Here is a 15,393-nt window from a genome sequence, read left to right on the forward strand (position 1 = left end):
TTTAACAGTTTTTTTAACTAACTTTGCTCTATACGAGAGCCGACATCTACGTATACATCCGATGAAGAGCTACATAAGTCGAGCTCATCATCCAGTAAACACTGCGTATCACACCACGTTCATTCAAAACATCTGACCAGGAACGCCTTTGCGTATTGCCAATAGTCTCACAACCGACAAAAAGTGTGGGTCCATCACGGCCGAATTCGATTGGTGGATACGTGCGACTTCACGTGCCTCCATAGGGTCACAACCTTGATTACTCGATCCTTGGGCCACAATGTTTTAAGCGTTCAGTAGTTCTTCATCGAAACGAGTATCATTCAACATCATACGTGCCGATTCACTAACAGTCAACGAGTCCACTCGCGACTTAAGTTTTCAACATTGGTATCATTTAACTCAGATGTTCCAACGGCCAGCACACTGACGAACTCTATCCGTGGCTCGCGTCAATTGGGCTTTTGCCGCCTAGAAATAGTGGGTTCATGACTCGACATAGCTTCGCTAGGAATATTGCGCGTTTCGCCTAAGGTCTAAGATCTTAGGCGAACCATGCAATGTTCCTAGCGAAATTAATTACTTCATGCTTAATGTCGTTTAAGGCAAGCCATACCAAGAACGAAATCATAATTCGAATCTGAAAAAAACGACATGACAGTATTCAATGCTGTCAAAATCCAACAACTTTACACTAAAGTATTACAAAATTTGGGCACCGTGACACAAGTTCAAGTCGCTAACCGAACAGTGATAGAATTACCTTCCGCTTCATGGTGTTCTATATAGCGCTAACTCATTTCATTGTGACTACGTCAAATTATTTGCAATACGCTTTCGAGTCAATAAAATGGTCGCGTTGCGCAACGCACGCGCCGGACCCAAAAGCCTCGTGCTTCTTACATAAGATATCTATATACTTTCTGCAGTCCACGGTTTTAAGTTCTGCTTCTCTTTCCTTAACGAGGCTACATTTGATTGGTCTTAGTCTCTAAGATGAACCAGATGTACTCGAACAGCTAGTATGATACCTATGCGTAACGTAGCAATCTGCCTTATAGCTAATTCATCGTTCAGCGCAATATCTACAGCCGCTTCAAATGTAGCGAAGTGGACTTGGAAAACTTTCGTTTTTGCCACGTTCGTACAGAGACCATTCAAAATAAATTTATAATATTGTCTCTCGTAATGGGTAGCATCATTAAGAGTTCGAAATTCTTGGACATAGTCCGCCATTGGTTTTAACCTTACGGGAAGATAATAAGCGTAGATGCACGCGATAAGCATGATTAGGCAAGGGATACATGCGAAACATTTGCAGTCTCAGCGTGTCCTACGTGGAACAAGCGACGTCTACAGACGTGTTGCAGGTTAAGAGCCCATTAACTGGCTCTGCCACCGAGTTTGGAAATGGACAAGCCAACTTGCTGCTTCCCTAATAAAGAAGTCAAATTTATGACCATATCCACCTTTTAAAAATTAGGAGGGAGATTTTCTCCATCTTTGACCTCATATGCTTAACACTCAAGACACCCTACGCTCCTAGTCAGCTATTAGGACAGACCAATTCTGTGGGTGCCGCTATAGTTATATTCCTGTCCAATCAGGGTGGACACGAAGTGGATAAAGGCATCTAGCCGTGCATTGAGTAGCTCTGATCTATGAGGCAGGATAAAATGCATTTGTTCTTCCGCAACCGAAACTTAAAGTTTATAAAAGGCGTGGCGTTTAAATTTTAAAAGTTTAAAAGAGGTTTTATCCTCGCAGAGAATCGGTCTGTAAAGACTCAGGCGAAGTTTGACTTCAAGTGCTACCAGCTTTAGCGGAGCTACCTCGCTCCTACGTCAGAGGTAGACTCATAGACTCAGATAGTCGCTAAATTCCATAGATCCAGTCAATGTAACAATCTCCAAGAATCGTACATGCTTGTTGAGCTAATCGAGTTCTGGCCTAAGGAATTCAGTGTTTCGTTGAGCCATGTGGCAACTATTATGCATTAGATAGGACTCTCAATCTTAGTAATAGCATCGTAAGCCTTTAAAAGGCACGAAACGCTTTAATATCAAAAGGAAAATTGGACCTTATCTATGTTTTAAATGTTGACTAGCTTACCCTAATAAAACTAATGCAGACCGTGCACCACATCTATATATGCTGGTTGACACGTGTATCTTACAATAACTAAAATGGTATCACTTACATAAGTAAAGAGAAAAAAGTATCTCTAAGAGTGTGCCACACCTCCTTTAAGGCTAACATTTCTAGTTTTTCCATTACAGCTGACGTTGGATGCTTTATGGGCTATTAAGTGGTGCTATGACATTGTATGCATTGGTTTATGAAACTATCTCGATTCAATAGTGTGAATAGTCTAGCCGAGGATGGCCTGATTGACCTTATAAAAGCACGAAGACATTAACACGTACGAATTGTTAATAGCGACAGACATTTTCAGCCAATATGTTCAACTAAATGCGAAGTAAATTTAAATTTTATGCAAGCCAATCAGCAGTTTGCTAATATTGACATATTCGTCACTTGTGGAGAAGAGGACCAATTTCTGGCATGTTCGAGTAAATTGGAGTAAGATCGAAGCTATGCTGGAAGGCTCGATTTCTTAGCTTCATACGAATGGCTGTACAAATTTTTTGCAACACTAGGCGTTGATGATGATATCTGTGATCTGTAAATGCAAACTGGCCCCAAAAAACCTAAGTTATTGAGAATACGAAAAGTTTCACGTGATCACAAATTAAATACTTTCTGAATATACAAAACGGTGACAACGCGTGGACCGTTGGCTTAGATTTTACGAAGAACAAAATTTAAATTCAGCATCAATCATAAACGGCATTTTTCGCGTTTAATTAATAATGGCATTATTCGTCAATAATTCCAATCGAATCTAAACATTCGATCGTGACTGCGGTCATATGTGATATTGACGACAGTCAATATATTAACTCTTTCGGCAGAGTAAGATAAGTCCGTCTGTTTGTACGGCGTAACGAGAAAGGACTCGATTGGACAATTGTTTAAAATATGGTGTGACCAAGTAGTTACTCGTGTGTAAATGTTCGGTAGAAACTTTCCGAAAAGGCAATGACGTCCACCTCATCATTCACTTCAGTAGCCTTACAATGTCGAGTTAAAGCAGTCGAAACCGTGGTTTCTACTTTTAATTTCAGCAGTCACTATAATTGCGTGTCCCATCACATGAATGAAATGATACATACTATTTCCTATAAGAGAGAAATTATATATATCAATAAAATTTTGGAACCGGTATAAACACACAACCCTCTTGGTGTAGCCACATCCTTCCCGTCCGTATTGATTAAAAACTTCATATAAACTATTTTCACTGTATCATCCAAAAATCAACAGTTATTCCTTTACAATCGTCGTTAGATCCTCTTTTGGACTATGGTTCCCCACTAAAATTACATTAAGGAATCGCTATTGCCACACACCCTAATTTCTACATTAGAGTAGTGTAATGGGTGTGATTGCCCCTGAGCTCATCAGAAACCGTGTTTTCGCTATGCGATGTTATGTGGGCGGGCACGTCGTAATGCGGCCACGCTCTACTTAGACACACACCCTAGCACAGCGAGAAAGCGGTTTAACCTGCTTCTCTTGCGTGTAGTGAGGTAGTTGTGGTGGGGGCGTTAGCGACCTCACCCAACACACTAAGTACTCTGGTCAATTGTTGTCACGGGAGCGGTAATCCGGCTCCTCGTGCGCACTTACTAAGTAGGAGGTAGTTTTCAGACTGATTTATATTTAATAGAATTAAATACAAACACCTCTTTTTACCAATTAAAATTTAATCTCTATAGATATCATTTAATATGTATTACGAGCGTATCTTTATAGATACCTCGCGTAACTGATGACGCTAGCCGTCATCCCTCCTAATGTGAATGCACCCATGTGCATCACATACGCAAAGGTTGGTCACAAATGTGCACCACACCCGAGTGCTGGGTCTATTATTTAGGAATTGACCATCCCCTTAAAAACACCAAGTGTAATTGACGGGGACTGTGTAACATTAGGCCAACTTTAGCCCGTCACATCGAGCGGCAATCGCTTCAAATGTGTGCACACCATTTTTCAAGCAACATTGGTATTTTTTCTAAATGTTGCGCGAACAAACTTGTTAGTCTGTACGGCTCCAAAAGTAAACGTCTCAAAGGCCCGACGATGTTGAAACCTGTGGTAAATGTCAACATGAATAAGACGTTTCGCGATGTGGTAGGAAGATTCGTGGGCGTGCCACCGCAACTTTCGCATAAGCAATCGGTGCAGCGCCTGTACAAGAAGTCGCTTAAGACACTCGACTCGTGGATTATCGACCGCCGCCTCTGGAACGAGGAGGCTACTAAAATTCGCGCTGAGTTTGATGCCAACGCTAACCTTGACGCCGATTCGGGGTACTTTGTAATATAAGTAAGCATGCTTTTAATCTCATTTAATTTGGTATTTGTCCTCTAGTCAGGCGAAGCGTCTGATACGTGAAGCGCAAGAAAAGGTAGAGCACTACACGCACCCGGATCGCTATATTTTCAATTATATGCCAGGTGGTAGTCTCTTTATGCGCAACGCGCCGATTCCGCTAGACGTGTGCTTTCCGGACGGAGTGATTCCCGACGACGTCGAGTTGTCGCCACTCGAGGGCATCAATATTGACATGACGCCATTGCCAGCCAAAGATAGTGTCTTCGTGGATTTTTCGAAAAAGGGTTACGATTAAGGAGGTGAAGTGAGTTGCCAAATTTAGTGTATTACTGCAAAGGTTCAATCAAGGATACACGTGAAATTAGTATTACGGCTGCAATTATGTATTAAAATACTTTAATGCCTAGTAGAGGCTGAGGAAAGTTGACTCGTTTAGAGTTGTGGGACGTGGACACCACCATAATGAGTCCAAGCGCAATATTGAAAGCCATATGAAGTAGGGAGCATTATTCCGGCCGACCAATATGCGCAGCCTACTGCTACCATGATACGTCGTGGCGAAAAGAGGATATCAGACTTAACTGTCAGCGATGACCTTGACGTTACAGGCTCGTATGAATCGAATAACACAATCTTGAGACGCAATTACGTCTTCTTAGCGAATAATAACAAGAATACAGATTCCTTAGTACTCAAAAGTAAGAGCTTCGACAAAAGGTATCAAAACTTGCACGAATCTTCGTGCATGGTCATATTTATACGCTGGCTCAATCTTCAGCGCTCCTGAGTTCATCAATAGCCCCTCGTGTTTCATTCTGTTTATGGGCTCGCTTAGATAATTGGTTGACTGTGGCACTCCTATTCCACTCTGCTGCTGCTCGAAGTCGCCCTTTTATTGTAGATCCATGCCAATATTTCCAATGATTTATTTCTTATTGCTGTGCCGTATGTGATGAATAATCGAACCACTTAAAATTATTAAATATATGTCAGTGTAGTTGACCAATTCATGCATGCTGCAAGAAGAGAGGGGATATATGCAAGTGTCTCACACACATTTTTGATTTAATTCAAAAAAATCTTTTTTTTAATAATGAAGTCAAGAAATGGTTGTCATTTTTCGGGTTTTGTAGGTGCCCAGTAATCCATGATATCTAAAGCCACCTTGCAACTTTCTCGAACCACTAAGGCTTCGTCCTTAAGGTACATTCGAAGAATGTCCTCGCACTCTCTAGTGCCTATTGCTCCTAAAGCCTCTGCAGCTTCATGCCGCACCATACGGTGCTGCGTCTGATCAAGCATAACCCTCTTTAGCGCTGGCACAAGTACAGGATTCTCCATTTGTCCCATGACATAGGCGACTTCATGCTTAAACAGAACATTAGGATCGTCAAATGCCTTAGCCAGGGCAAGTGCGGCATCGTCCGTGTTACGATTGCGCAGTGAGAACATAGCGCGGTACCTCGCAAACATATCACCTTGGTGGTCCAACAAAATCTTTGAAAGCTCGGCCGTTGTGACGTACTTTGAAGCAGCCGGGGCCGGGTCTTTGGATAAATAAGGATTACGATCCACTTCTTCTAGTATCTCGCCCTTAGCTTTAGCGAGCTTGTAATTAACCAATTTTACTGCCAATTTGCATGTGTCGGATACCTCAGGGGCTGGGTCAGCGCTGAACTTTACGAGAATGGGCAGAGACTGGGCCGCACCAATGGTTCCTAGAGCCTCAGCCGCCTCATGGCGCACCATTGCATCATCCAATACATCAGTAAGCACCTCGTGCAGCGTTTCACAGGCTTCCTCCATCTGAAACTGGCCAATTACATAGGCTAATTCGTGGCGCATCAGCTCCGAGTCCTTGCGGTTGAGCAATGCCGTTAAAAGTACATGTAGGTCTTCAAGGCCTCCACGTGAGCGCAGATAAAAGATGGCACGCGTGCGTTTGCCAGTGGGCTCTGATAGGTTAAGCAGCGCATCACGCAATTGTTCAAAGCTAGGTGTCGTGTCGACATCTGCCATGATTCACAATGATAGGTTCAGACTCGTCACTACATTATATAAAGTATTACAAGTATGCTCTTTCGGTATTTATTATCACAATTATTGCGTTAGGCAAGAGCCGAGAGGAAAGGCATTTACTTTATTTGCAAGCGCTACGAGGCCATGATTCAAGTCAATTCGTGGTCGTTGTGGTGCGTATGATATTATTGCATTACATCGTGTACCTAGTTTGAGCGACTTTTTATTGAAAGCTCACGTGTCAGCTTTGACAACGCTAAGATTACAAACAGAGTTACGAAACCAGAGGCAATCGTTCACACCCTCAAACCGCGATTTGCTTTTCAAACCAGTCGCTTAAAGTTGCATACAACGGTTAATGATGTTCATGCTTCTCTCGCTTTGACGATCACAGCCTACCAACCCGAGAGCCTAAGACACATCCTGCAACAAACTACAGCAACATGGACCTTTACAAGTACACGCTCTCAGGAAATTGTCATTTTTCAACAAATACCGATTCGCACTGTGAGCTTCTTGAGTCCGTTGCATTTTAAAGCTTATGTAGCCGATCGGCTGCAGTTGGCAGCTCACCGCCACGCAGAATGGACTACAGGCAGCACGCTGACGTGGTTCCCACGAATTGCGTCAACAAATTCTAACGATGAGCCCCGGTATAAAACATCCCAGCGACTTCAGTATCGCACGCGGAGTCGAGCAATACCTCACGTGGCACTTAACGTTGAGAAAAAATTGCGCCTATTGCAGAAACCCAAGATTTATCCCCGTTATATGGACTACGAAAAAACGTCGGCGTATTCTTCCAAACGTCAAGAAAATCTGGCTCGTCGTCATGCTTCAAAGTGCCACCAGCACTGCATGGCGACTCAAGTTCGAGAAGCACCAATCCGTTTCTTGTAGAAAGTGTACAATTACCAATTTGCGACATATCGATCGTGCCTCTAGCTCCGCAAGTACCATAGACGCGGCAAATTTGTCAATTGCGAGAAATTGATGGCATTTGCCAGGCAAAATGACAATGCTGTAGAAAAAGTGGCAAGTTATATATTATACTTTTACCACAATTTCAATTTGAGACGGCTAACTGCAAAAGCTTCCCTCGAACATTTTTTAATAAGAATACAGTGTATGCAATCCATTCCAAGCTTAACTGCTCTTTCATTGTCCGTGACTTCTTAGCACGACACAAATTTACCACCATACATTAGATTTTTGAGCCCTCGAAACATTCCCCAGGTGCGAGATAAGACAAACATGCACGCAATTCCAAATTCCCCGTCATAGGATAGGTCTTGATCCTTACCCAATTCACGAATACACTGCTGATAGTGTTCCACGTTCGCTCCTCCTGAATGATTCGATGGAGCGTGTGAAAGCCCGCCGTGGGAAAATGTTTCATCAAGTGTCTCAACATTCCAGCAACTATCTGCAACAAGCCGTCGACGGATGCTATTGCGGCTCAGCAAATGTGACAAATAGAAATCGTCCCCTAAAAAACACGCTTTAGACATATTTGCAACGGCAAATGCCAGCAGTGTGGCCTCTCCCATGCCAAAGTATCTTCTTTTGACGGCCACACCTCCTGCTCCGCCAACAAATGAGACACTATTAACACCAATTTCAAGACTACGTCCACAATACAGTCGGTCTTCGGACGAGATCCAACCACCCAGGACGGCAATGGCGTCATTTGGGTACTTGTGCGTATAATAAAGTGCCCGTTCGCATAGTTGAGGAGGGTAGATTCGATCATCATCGCCATAAACAATAATTGTATCCGGGTCCTGCTCGACCAAGAGCGTTCCTAATACCTTACTCGCTGGTCCAAAATCCGTGTCTATCACAATTATTTGTATTTTCGTATGATAAGAGCTTGCGCCCGTCGAAAAGGTGATTCCATAGAAGTTTGTTTGCTTTAAAATTGATGCATCACTGAGTAGCCAAGAAGGGATATCGACGACCTTGTTCTGGTACATATGCGGGATAATCACGTAGATGGCTTTAAAACCATCACCTTCCTGATGCACTAGCGCATCGACTGTCGGTTGCAGCTCTTGAATACCCCGTGGCGTCGTTGTAAAACTGAAGACAACGCGTGGACGCGCTTGAGCAGCGCTTTTGGCCGTGGACTTAAGGGCACTAGACGAATTGAATAAGCAGAGAAACATGACAATCCACGCAACTGCGATCATTAATAGGCAGGCAAACCACCGCTTTTGAGAAGTGTGCGATTCTTTGTAAGACTCAAGCAGGATTGTATCTCGCAATAATTTGGCTGTTTGCCGCGTTCTTCGGCGACGCTGCCGAAAGACCAGAACACCGAGCACCGAGAGTCCGGTACACAATGAAAAAAGCAAAATCCTTGGGATCATAATACGCTCTGCGTACAAGTCAATACACGTATCGCCAATGGTGTGGCCGCTACTGGTCAGGGACATATGACGCGACATAATTATGTGGATGTGCAGCAACTTGAGTTACCGATGGAAAGAGCCGCAATTGAGGTTTTTGTAGTATCAACAAATAGTCCAATGTACAAAAATCTGCTATTGAAAAACCACTCCCGACGCATCGTTAATCAAGGATTGCGCTGGAACCACAATCCGGATGGGTTAGCGTTGGTAAATAATGTGCCAAATAACCAAGCGGAAAAACAGATGTTTTTTTGGCAGCGGTCATGTCGTCTGCGTCTTAAAGGAGGCGTCAAAGGAGTTTCTAAAGGTAAACTATTATCAGGCTGCAAGGAATCATTTGTATTGTTATAAAAAAATATGAAGTGTTAGGCTTTTGTCCATTACTGAGCAGCATACTCATAAAAATGATTTTTTCTTTTGATACCTAAAAGTTTTGTGAATTAAACAAAACAAACTCCTTACATTAGACAGATCTTACAATTGTGATTACACATTTGACACTTAACGACGCACAGGCATAACAATTGACTAATAGAATTCTGATACCAATGTTAAAATAGGTTGGAAAATTCTATAATGACGATATATTTTTACGTCGACGCAGTTGGAAAGTAGAGCGATCTACAAACGCATTGTAATAATTGGCATTATTCAACATTACAACCCACGTCATCATTAAAATGTGGCCATTAATATTGATTGAGGTACTTGCACAACAATGGCTAAACGATTAATCATTAATCATACTGCATCGAGTCTAAGACGTCAACCGATACAATTCTCTGAGCACTGATGCTCAAACTCAATCGATTGATGTCATTAAGTCTTTGAAGCTGTTTTGAATGGTGCCATTCGTCTAGACTTTACGCTTATAGGAATCATACTTGCTTTGTGGTACAAAATGCAACACTCTGTTCCTCAATTTAAGCGAAAATCTAAGCGCATTTATCAGGTAAGCTGTAAAATTGACAACGTTTGGAGTAACGAAGAGTTTCTAACTCGTTAATTTGCAAAAAAGAGCGATCGATTCATTCCTGCACGATCACTTATGGACTTTGATTCATGCCACAACATGATGACAGATCAAATCGAAGGCGACAATTGTACCCCATATAACAAATTCAACGGCTCTAGCTCGTACAAAGAGCTCCTGGACTCAGCTTATAATCAGAGTGCCTTCAAATTCCATCCACAGCCGCTTCTTGCCATTCAAACATCATCAACTCGTCAACTTCTTAACATCTACGACGTTTGTCCGTTTCGTTTACCAGCACGCGTCACTACTTCACCTCGTCACCAAAACATTTCATCGTTTCAACCCTCTTTACAACCGTTGTGTATTCTTGATGCCCCAGAGCTTCGAAATGATTTTTATATTAATCTTATTGATTGGGGTGCCAATGGAATCCTTGCAATTGCACTCAATCAGGACGTACACTTGTACAATCCCGAGACCGGCGCAATTGAAACCATACATGCTTGTCAACATCCAATGGATTACGTCACATCCGTTGTATGGACCATGGAAACGACTAATTCACGATCTAATGCTTGTAGTCTATTCATCGGCACTTTTCATTCGGAGCTGCAGCATTGGGACATTGAGGCAATGGCAAAGATTCGAACGTTGCGTTCCCATTCTCAACAAGTCACTTCTTTGTCATGGGGCACACATGGCATCTTAGCCTCGGGATCGCAAGATGCAACGATTCAGCTCCATGACACACGCTGTGCCCAGCATCGATTACAAGTAATGGATCGTCGAAATGGGGAGATTTGTGGGTTATCATGGTCTCCAGATGGAAGTATTTTGGCATCTGGAAGTACGACCAATGAATTGTGCATGTGGGATTCAGCTATGATTCGGTTTCATCGTCAGAGCGAGCTCAAATTACCACGGTCAACCCATTTAGAGCATTGTGCTCCCATACGAGCACTGGCATGGAGTCCATGGGAACGACTAGTCTTGGCATCGGGTGGGGGCACTGCCGATAGCACAATCAAATTGTGGCGCATGGCAAGTGACAAATTAATTCGATCAGTGTCCACGGGAGCCCACGTGTGTGCGATACTTTGGTCAAAAACAACACCACAGCTTCTATCGGCTCATGAGTACGGATCGTGTCGAAGCGAATTTACCATATGGAGCGATTTAAAGATGAAACGAGTACATGAATTCACAAGCCATTTCGCACGTGTTTTGCATGTTGCCATGTCACCTGATGGCGCGACAGTGGCTACAGCTGGAGCTGACGAAAGCTTGCGCTTCTGGAGTCTCTTTCCATCGACATCAGGGCAATCTAATGGATACCATACCGAGCTCGAAAGCTTGTTATCTGTAATCCGGTAAACAAAGTCACTGAGCTCACGTACATTTATTTAAGCACGAAGACTACATTATATAACTGCATAATAAAAAGTGACAGGCACTTGGTTGTCATAGCCACTGCTTTGACGTGTACGCGGACTTCTCCGCCGTGCTTTGGGTCCAATTCCAATAACTTGTCAAAGCTGGAAGGAAGGTAAAGGACACTTTCTCCTACTGTCCTTTGAAACGCAAAACTATTCTAGCCGCTGCTCGGGAATCCGCTCAAAACGTCGATACTTTGAAACGCCCGAGCTAGTTGTTTTCGGAGGTCCAATCTGAATCGACCCACGATAGCTGCCTCCAGCAAAACTATTTGTCGGAAGTCGTCCTTGTCCCCGCTGTTCACGCGTACAAATGTAGTGACCAGCAAGCCCATTCACGGGAATTAAATAACCCAGAGTAACCGTGTGACGAGGTCCATCCCGGACAGACGGAAGCCCTTCTATCGGTACCACGGGATCAATGTTAAAGTTGTGGTCGTTTGAAATGAGCACCAACTCGACATTAAACATGCTGGCTACTGCATACAATTCCGCTGTAGTTGCCTGTTCATCCTGCGTGTCTCGAAACGTTTCGTATCGGTCTCGAACGTCAACTTCATCTTGCATCAAAAAAAGCGCTAGTTTTGTACTATGAGTGAGAGCATACTCCATCAACTGACGTCGTAAATACTGGGCCGCGGCAATTCGTCGAGGGGCCATGCCATCTGCGGCTCCTACATTCACCACCGTCATGCTGGCTGGATAATCTCGTAAGCACTGCAACGGATACATTTCGTAGACAATGCAATGCAATAGACACGAGCCGTCCGGCGGCATTCCGACGCCTACAAGTCCCAAACTCATTAATTGGTCCTCCATCTTGGCTCGCTGAAGGTCCAATTCTGGTATAATGACGTCTGGAGCTGAAAGCGCCGTCATGCTCGTGGATCCGCGCTCGTATAATGCTGACGATGCCGGAAACCAACTGCCTGAGGAAGACCCCGGACCCATGGAATGGGCAAGGGACCCTCGACTGTTTGTGCTCGTCACGCTTCCCGAACCTTGTGGAACTGTGTGCCGAACAAAGCTTTGACTGCCAATAAATCCCGTGCCCGACCAGCGATAGTCACTCGTTGTCGACGCAAAGGACGAGACGGTTGAACAGCTCGAAACCGAGCGAAAATCATCGTCTTCGTCTCCCATGACACTGGCGGTCGCTTGTATAATAGCCGGAGAGGCCAAAATTGATGCTGACGGACGTAATTGCGACTCTCGTTGCTCGTACTCGGCATTCGCACCAAAGCCTACGTTAAACCCCACAAAGCTCTTGACCGTTTGACTGCTTACTGCTGCTAAGTGAAACGCCACTAGTTGCGGGTGTTGACTCACCATATTGATATAACTATCCAATTCGCGCATTCGAGCTCCTAAAAACTCGGGACTCTTGTCCACTCGAAAAAGGGCACGGCGGCGATACAGCGGTGGGAACTTGACGCCTTTCATTAATGCCGTATTACGCTTGCGCAATTTCTCGTCGAGCTTCCGAAACGCCGAGAAACTGCGCCAAATGTGCCAGCTCGTGCGTCCCACGGCATGCGCTCGAGTCGAGTAGAACGAGAGCTGAACGACGACTTTGTACTCAGTCTTCTTGCTGCTCAAGCGATAGTCATCAACACTGATACGGCACAAGTAATTGCCCTGAATGTCGTCAGGCATCATGGCTAGGCGGCTCATAAGTGGTCCACTGCGACAAGAAGGACGATGGCCGGACACTAAGCGTTTTGCGTTCTATTTTTAGCTCGAATCCACAGCCGCCCTTTTTAACCTATCCCTCGTAGATAGACCCGACTAAAGTTACAGTAGTATCCTTATTAAAAACTGCTGCTCCATGTCGGCTGTTTTCAATTGTAATCTGGATTGGTCCAATACAAACTTGGACACACGACAGACATTCCTCCGCTGAAGCAGTTATTGTTTTTAGTTTAAGCGGACGAATTTGATTGAAGCATGAGAAGAATCTCGGAATGCTGCCGCCGCAGAAAACCCTACGGACGTCGCACTTTTGCAACATTATATGCTGGATTCGGTATATTTCCGATTATGTATCAAGGGAGCACTGTTATTATTGCATTTCAGGATACTTAGGCCGATTTTTAAAGCGAAACATATCGCTGCTTGTCATGCGATTTGCGTGGAATTCGAGAATTGTTAAGGCAGCAGTTGCAAAATATCGGAGACAGTGACGACGCTGGCAGCTTCATGGCACACGCCATTTTATGCAATCATATTATCGGTGAGAAACGCAAGCGGTGACTCTTTGCAACAAAAAAATAAGGCTTAGCATCGGATTATGCGCCGATGCTTGCAAGATTAAGCTCATATAGCACGTAATGCCGATATTTACCAACCCGTCGCAACCTGTATGTTGTTTCTTCTCCTCGGAGCGGCGCTTTCGTCGTCTTAAATCACTTTTCGATGCATCAGGGTTGATAAAGCTTCGACTGCTTGCACAATACAGCTGCCCTTTCAGCTCCAAGACCGCTATGGCAACACATCTATTCGCATTACATATACGCCAGTGAGAAAGCTTTAGTTGACCCTGTGATAGCATCGCAGGACATATTGGAAGCCACATGGCACGCGTCCTTATCTATTATTGGCACGGCACAGCACGATGCCCACAAGCACAAGCTGGTGGACGCGCATCAATTATATCATATATCAGTGTTACTTCACTTGAAAGAGTGAATCTAATCGAATAGGGAGTGAAAATAATAATTCCCTAACAGAAAAGGTAATTACTAGTGAGGAAAATATAATTTCACATAAATGAAAAGAACCCAAAAACTTGTCAAGTATTGAACTAATGTATATCATGAACCAGGTTGGCAATAATGCACGGTCATAAAGCAAATAAATAAGTTTAGCTAGATTAAGATATTGACAAGATATTAACATTTTAATGTTTTACTGCCACTTAAAGGATTGGAAAAGTCTACACTGAACGTCCCTGCGACTGCACCCGACGTTCTACATCTGGCGGAAAAAGGCGTATCTTTCAACTACAATTCCCGAGTCTGCTCAGCAGACTGATCCAGTGGCGCATTTATCGAGCGTCCACCCCAGCGAGCCTGTCGCTGAGCCGACATCGGGCGAGGCTGCAATCCCGCTTGCGGGTGACCGACGATATGGCGCTCCAGCATCCTTACACGCTCGGGCAACTCGCGATTCGACTGACAAATCTCAGTCGCCGTCCGCACTGCTCGCGCCGCGTGTAACGGGGTATATCGTTACATGAAATTAACACTTAGAGGTTGTTAATTAATATCTTGTTTAAAAGGTAGATAATATTTGGAGAATATTTCTTTACATGGTAATATTCTAAAAGCTTATACATTGGTAGATAAAGACCATTATATCTACTTTCTCCGCGGTTCAGTCAGCGCTGGACGTGCGCAAAGAGAAAGACGGATAAGACTTTTAGTAAATGTTTTGTATTAGTTTATAATTAAGGTAGTATTAAGTAGATAGACAAGAAGAACTTAATTATATTAATACAGTTTTCATATAACCCTCTTTAAAGCCAGTGCTTTAAAAAGAAGACTTTCTCTGCACGTACTAGTGTACGTGAAGTGACGTGAGGCACCACTCGCACTGAGGCAGTGCGAAGTGGACTTGTACTGAAGCAGACCAAGTCGGCAGTGTCCCGTTACACCTGGAAGCACACTGGTAGTCCTTCCAAGGAACACAGTTCCATCATCTAACATGGACATTGTAACGGGGCACTACGACTTGTACTGCTTCAGTACAAGTCCACTTCGCACTGCTTCAGTTGCGAGTGGTGCCTTACGTTATTTCACGTACACTAGTACGTGCAGAGGAAGACTTCTCTTAAGGCAACTAGCTTTAAGAGGGTAAAATGAAAACTGTATTAAATATAATTAAGTGTCTCTTGTTCTATCTTTGTAAATGCTAACTTAATTATAATCTAATACTAAACATGTAAATGAATTCTTATCTCTATCTTATCTGTAACTCTCTCTTTGATTACTCCTACAGCTGATTAGTCTGCGGAATAAATAGGTATAATGGTCTATACCTATTTATGGATAAGAATTCTGAATATTACTATATAAAGTAATATCCT

General features: G+C 43.6%; 5 protein-coding genes across 5 annotated transcripts; 2 read left to right on the top strand and 3 right to left on the bottom strand.

The window, feature by feature from the left end:
- Positions 1 to 4,088: 4,088 nt before the first annotated feature.
- Positions 4,089 to 5,413, top strand: CCR75_005623 (uncharacterized protein). The gene is made up of 2 exons (XM_067963702.1): positions 4,089 to 4,439; positions 4,501 to 5,413. Exons 1-2 carry the CDS (start codon positions 4,102 to 4,104, stop codon positions 4,757 to 4,759), a joined length of 597 nt encoding a protein of 198 aa, XP_067816087.1. The 5' UTR covers positions 4,089 to 4,101; the 3' UTR covers positions 4,760 to 5,413.
- A 164-nt stretch (positions 5,414 to 5,577) lies between these two features.
- CCR75_005622 (uncharacterized protein) lies at positions 5,578 to 6,483 on the bottom strand (the record flags this gene model as incomplete). The annotated part of the gene is made up of 1 exon (XM_067963701.1): positions 5,578 to 6,483. The coding sequence occupies one exon, from the start codon at positions 6,481 to 6,483 to the stop codon at positions 5,578 to 5,580; it is 906 nt and encodes a 301-aa protein (XP_067816086.1).
- An 837-nt stretch (positions 6,484 to 7,320) lies between these two features.
- Positions 7,321 to 8,933, bottom strand: CCR75_005621 (uncharacterized protein; the record flags this gene model as incomplete). The annotated part of the gene is made up of 2 exons (XM_067963700.1): positions 7,321 to 7,504; positions 7,687 to 8,933. 2 exons carry the CDS (start codon positions 8,931 to 8,933, stop codon positions 7,321 to 7,323), a joined length of 1,431 nt encoding a protein of 476 aa, XP_067816085.1.
- A 1,036-nt stretch (positions 8,934 to 9,969) lies between these two features.
- CCR75_005620 (uncharacterized protein) lies at positions 9,970 to 11,247 on the top strand (the record flags this gene model as incomplete). The annotated part of the gene is made up of 1 exon (XM_067963699.1): positions 9,970 to 11,247. The coding sequence occupies one exon, from the start codon at positions 9,970 to 9,972 to the stop codon at positions 11,245 to 11,247; it is 1,278 nt and encodes a 425-aa protein (XP_067816084.1).
- A 212-nt stretch (positions 11,248 to 11,459) lies between these two features.
- Positions 11,460 to 12,965, bottom strand: CCR75_005619 (uncharacterized protein; the record flags this gene model as incomplete). Its single annotated transcript, XM_067963698.1, has 1 exon — positions 11,460 to 12,965. One exon carries the CDS (start codon positions 12,963 to 12,965, stop codon positions 11,460 to 11,462), a length of 1,506 nt encoding a protein of 501 aa, XP_067816161.1.
- Between the last annotated feature and the right edge of the window lie 2,428 nt (positions 12,966 to 15,393).

The sequence above is a fragment of the Bremia lactucae genome (genome assembly GCF_004359215.1).
Source record: "Bremia lactucae strain SF5 chromosome Unknown BlacSF5_NotPlaced_182_SHOA01000115.1_669280bp, whole genome shotgun sequence".
Lineage (NCBI taxonomy): Eukaryota > Oomycota > Peronosporomycetes > Peronosporales > Peronosporaceae > Bremia > Bremia lactucae.

Bases quoted from the DNA above. Each gene is read 5' to 3' on its own strand.
- CCR75_005623 (XM_067963702.1), top strand. From the start codon at position 4,102: ATGTGTGCACACCATTTTTCAAGCAACATTGGTATTTTTTCTAAATGT. The intron at 4,440-4,500 runs GTACTTTGTAAT...TTTGTCCTCTAG, and splicing joins AACCTTGACGCCGATTCGGG to TCAGGCGAAGCGTCTGATAC.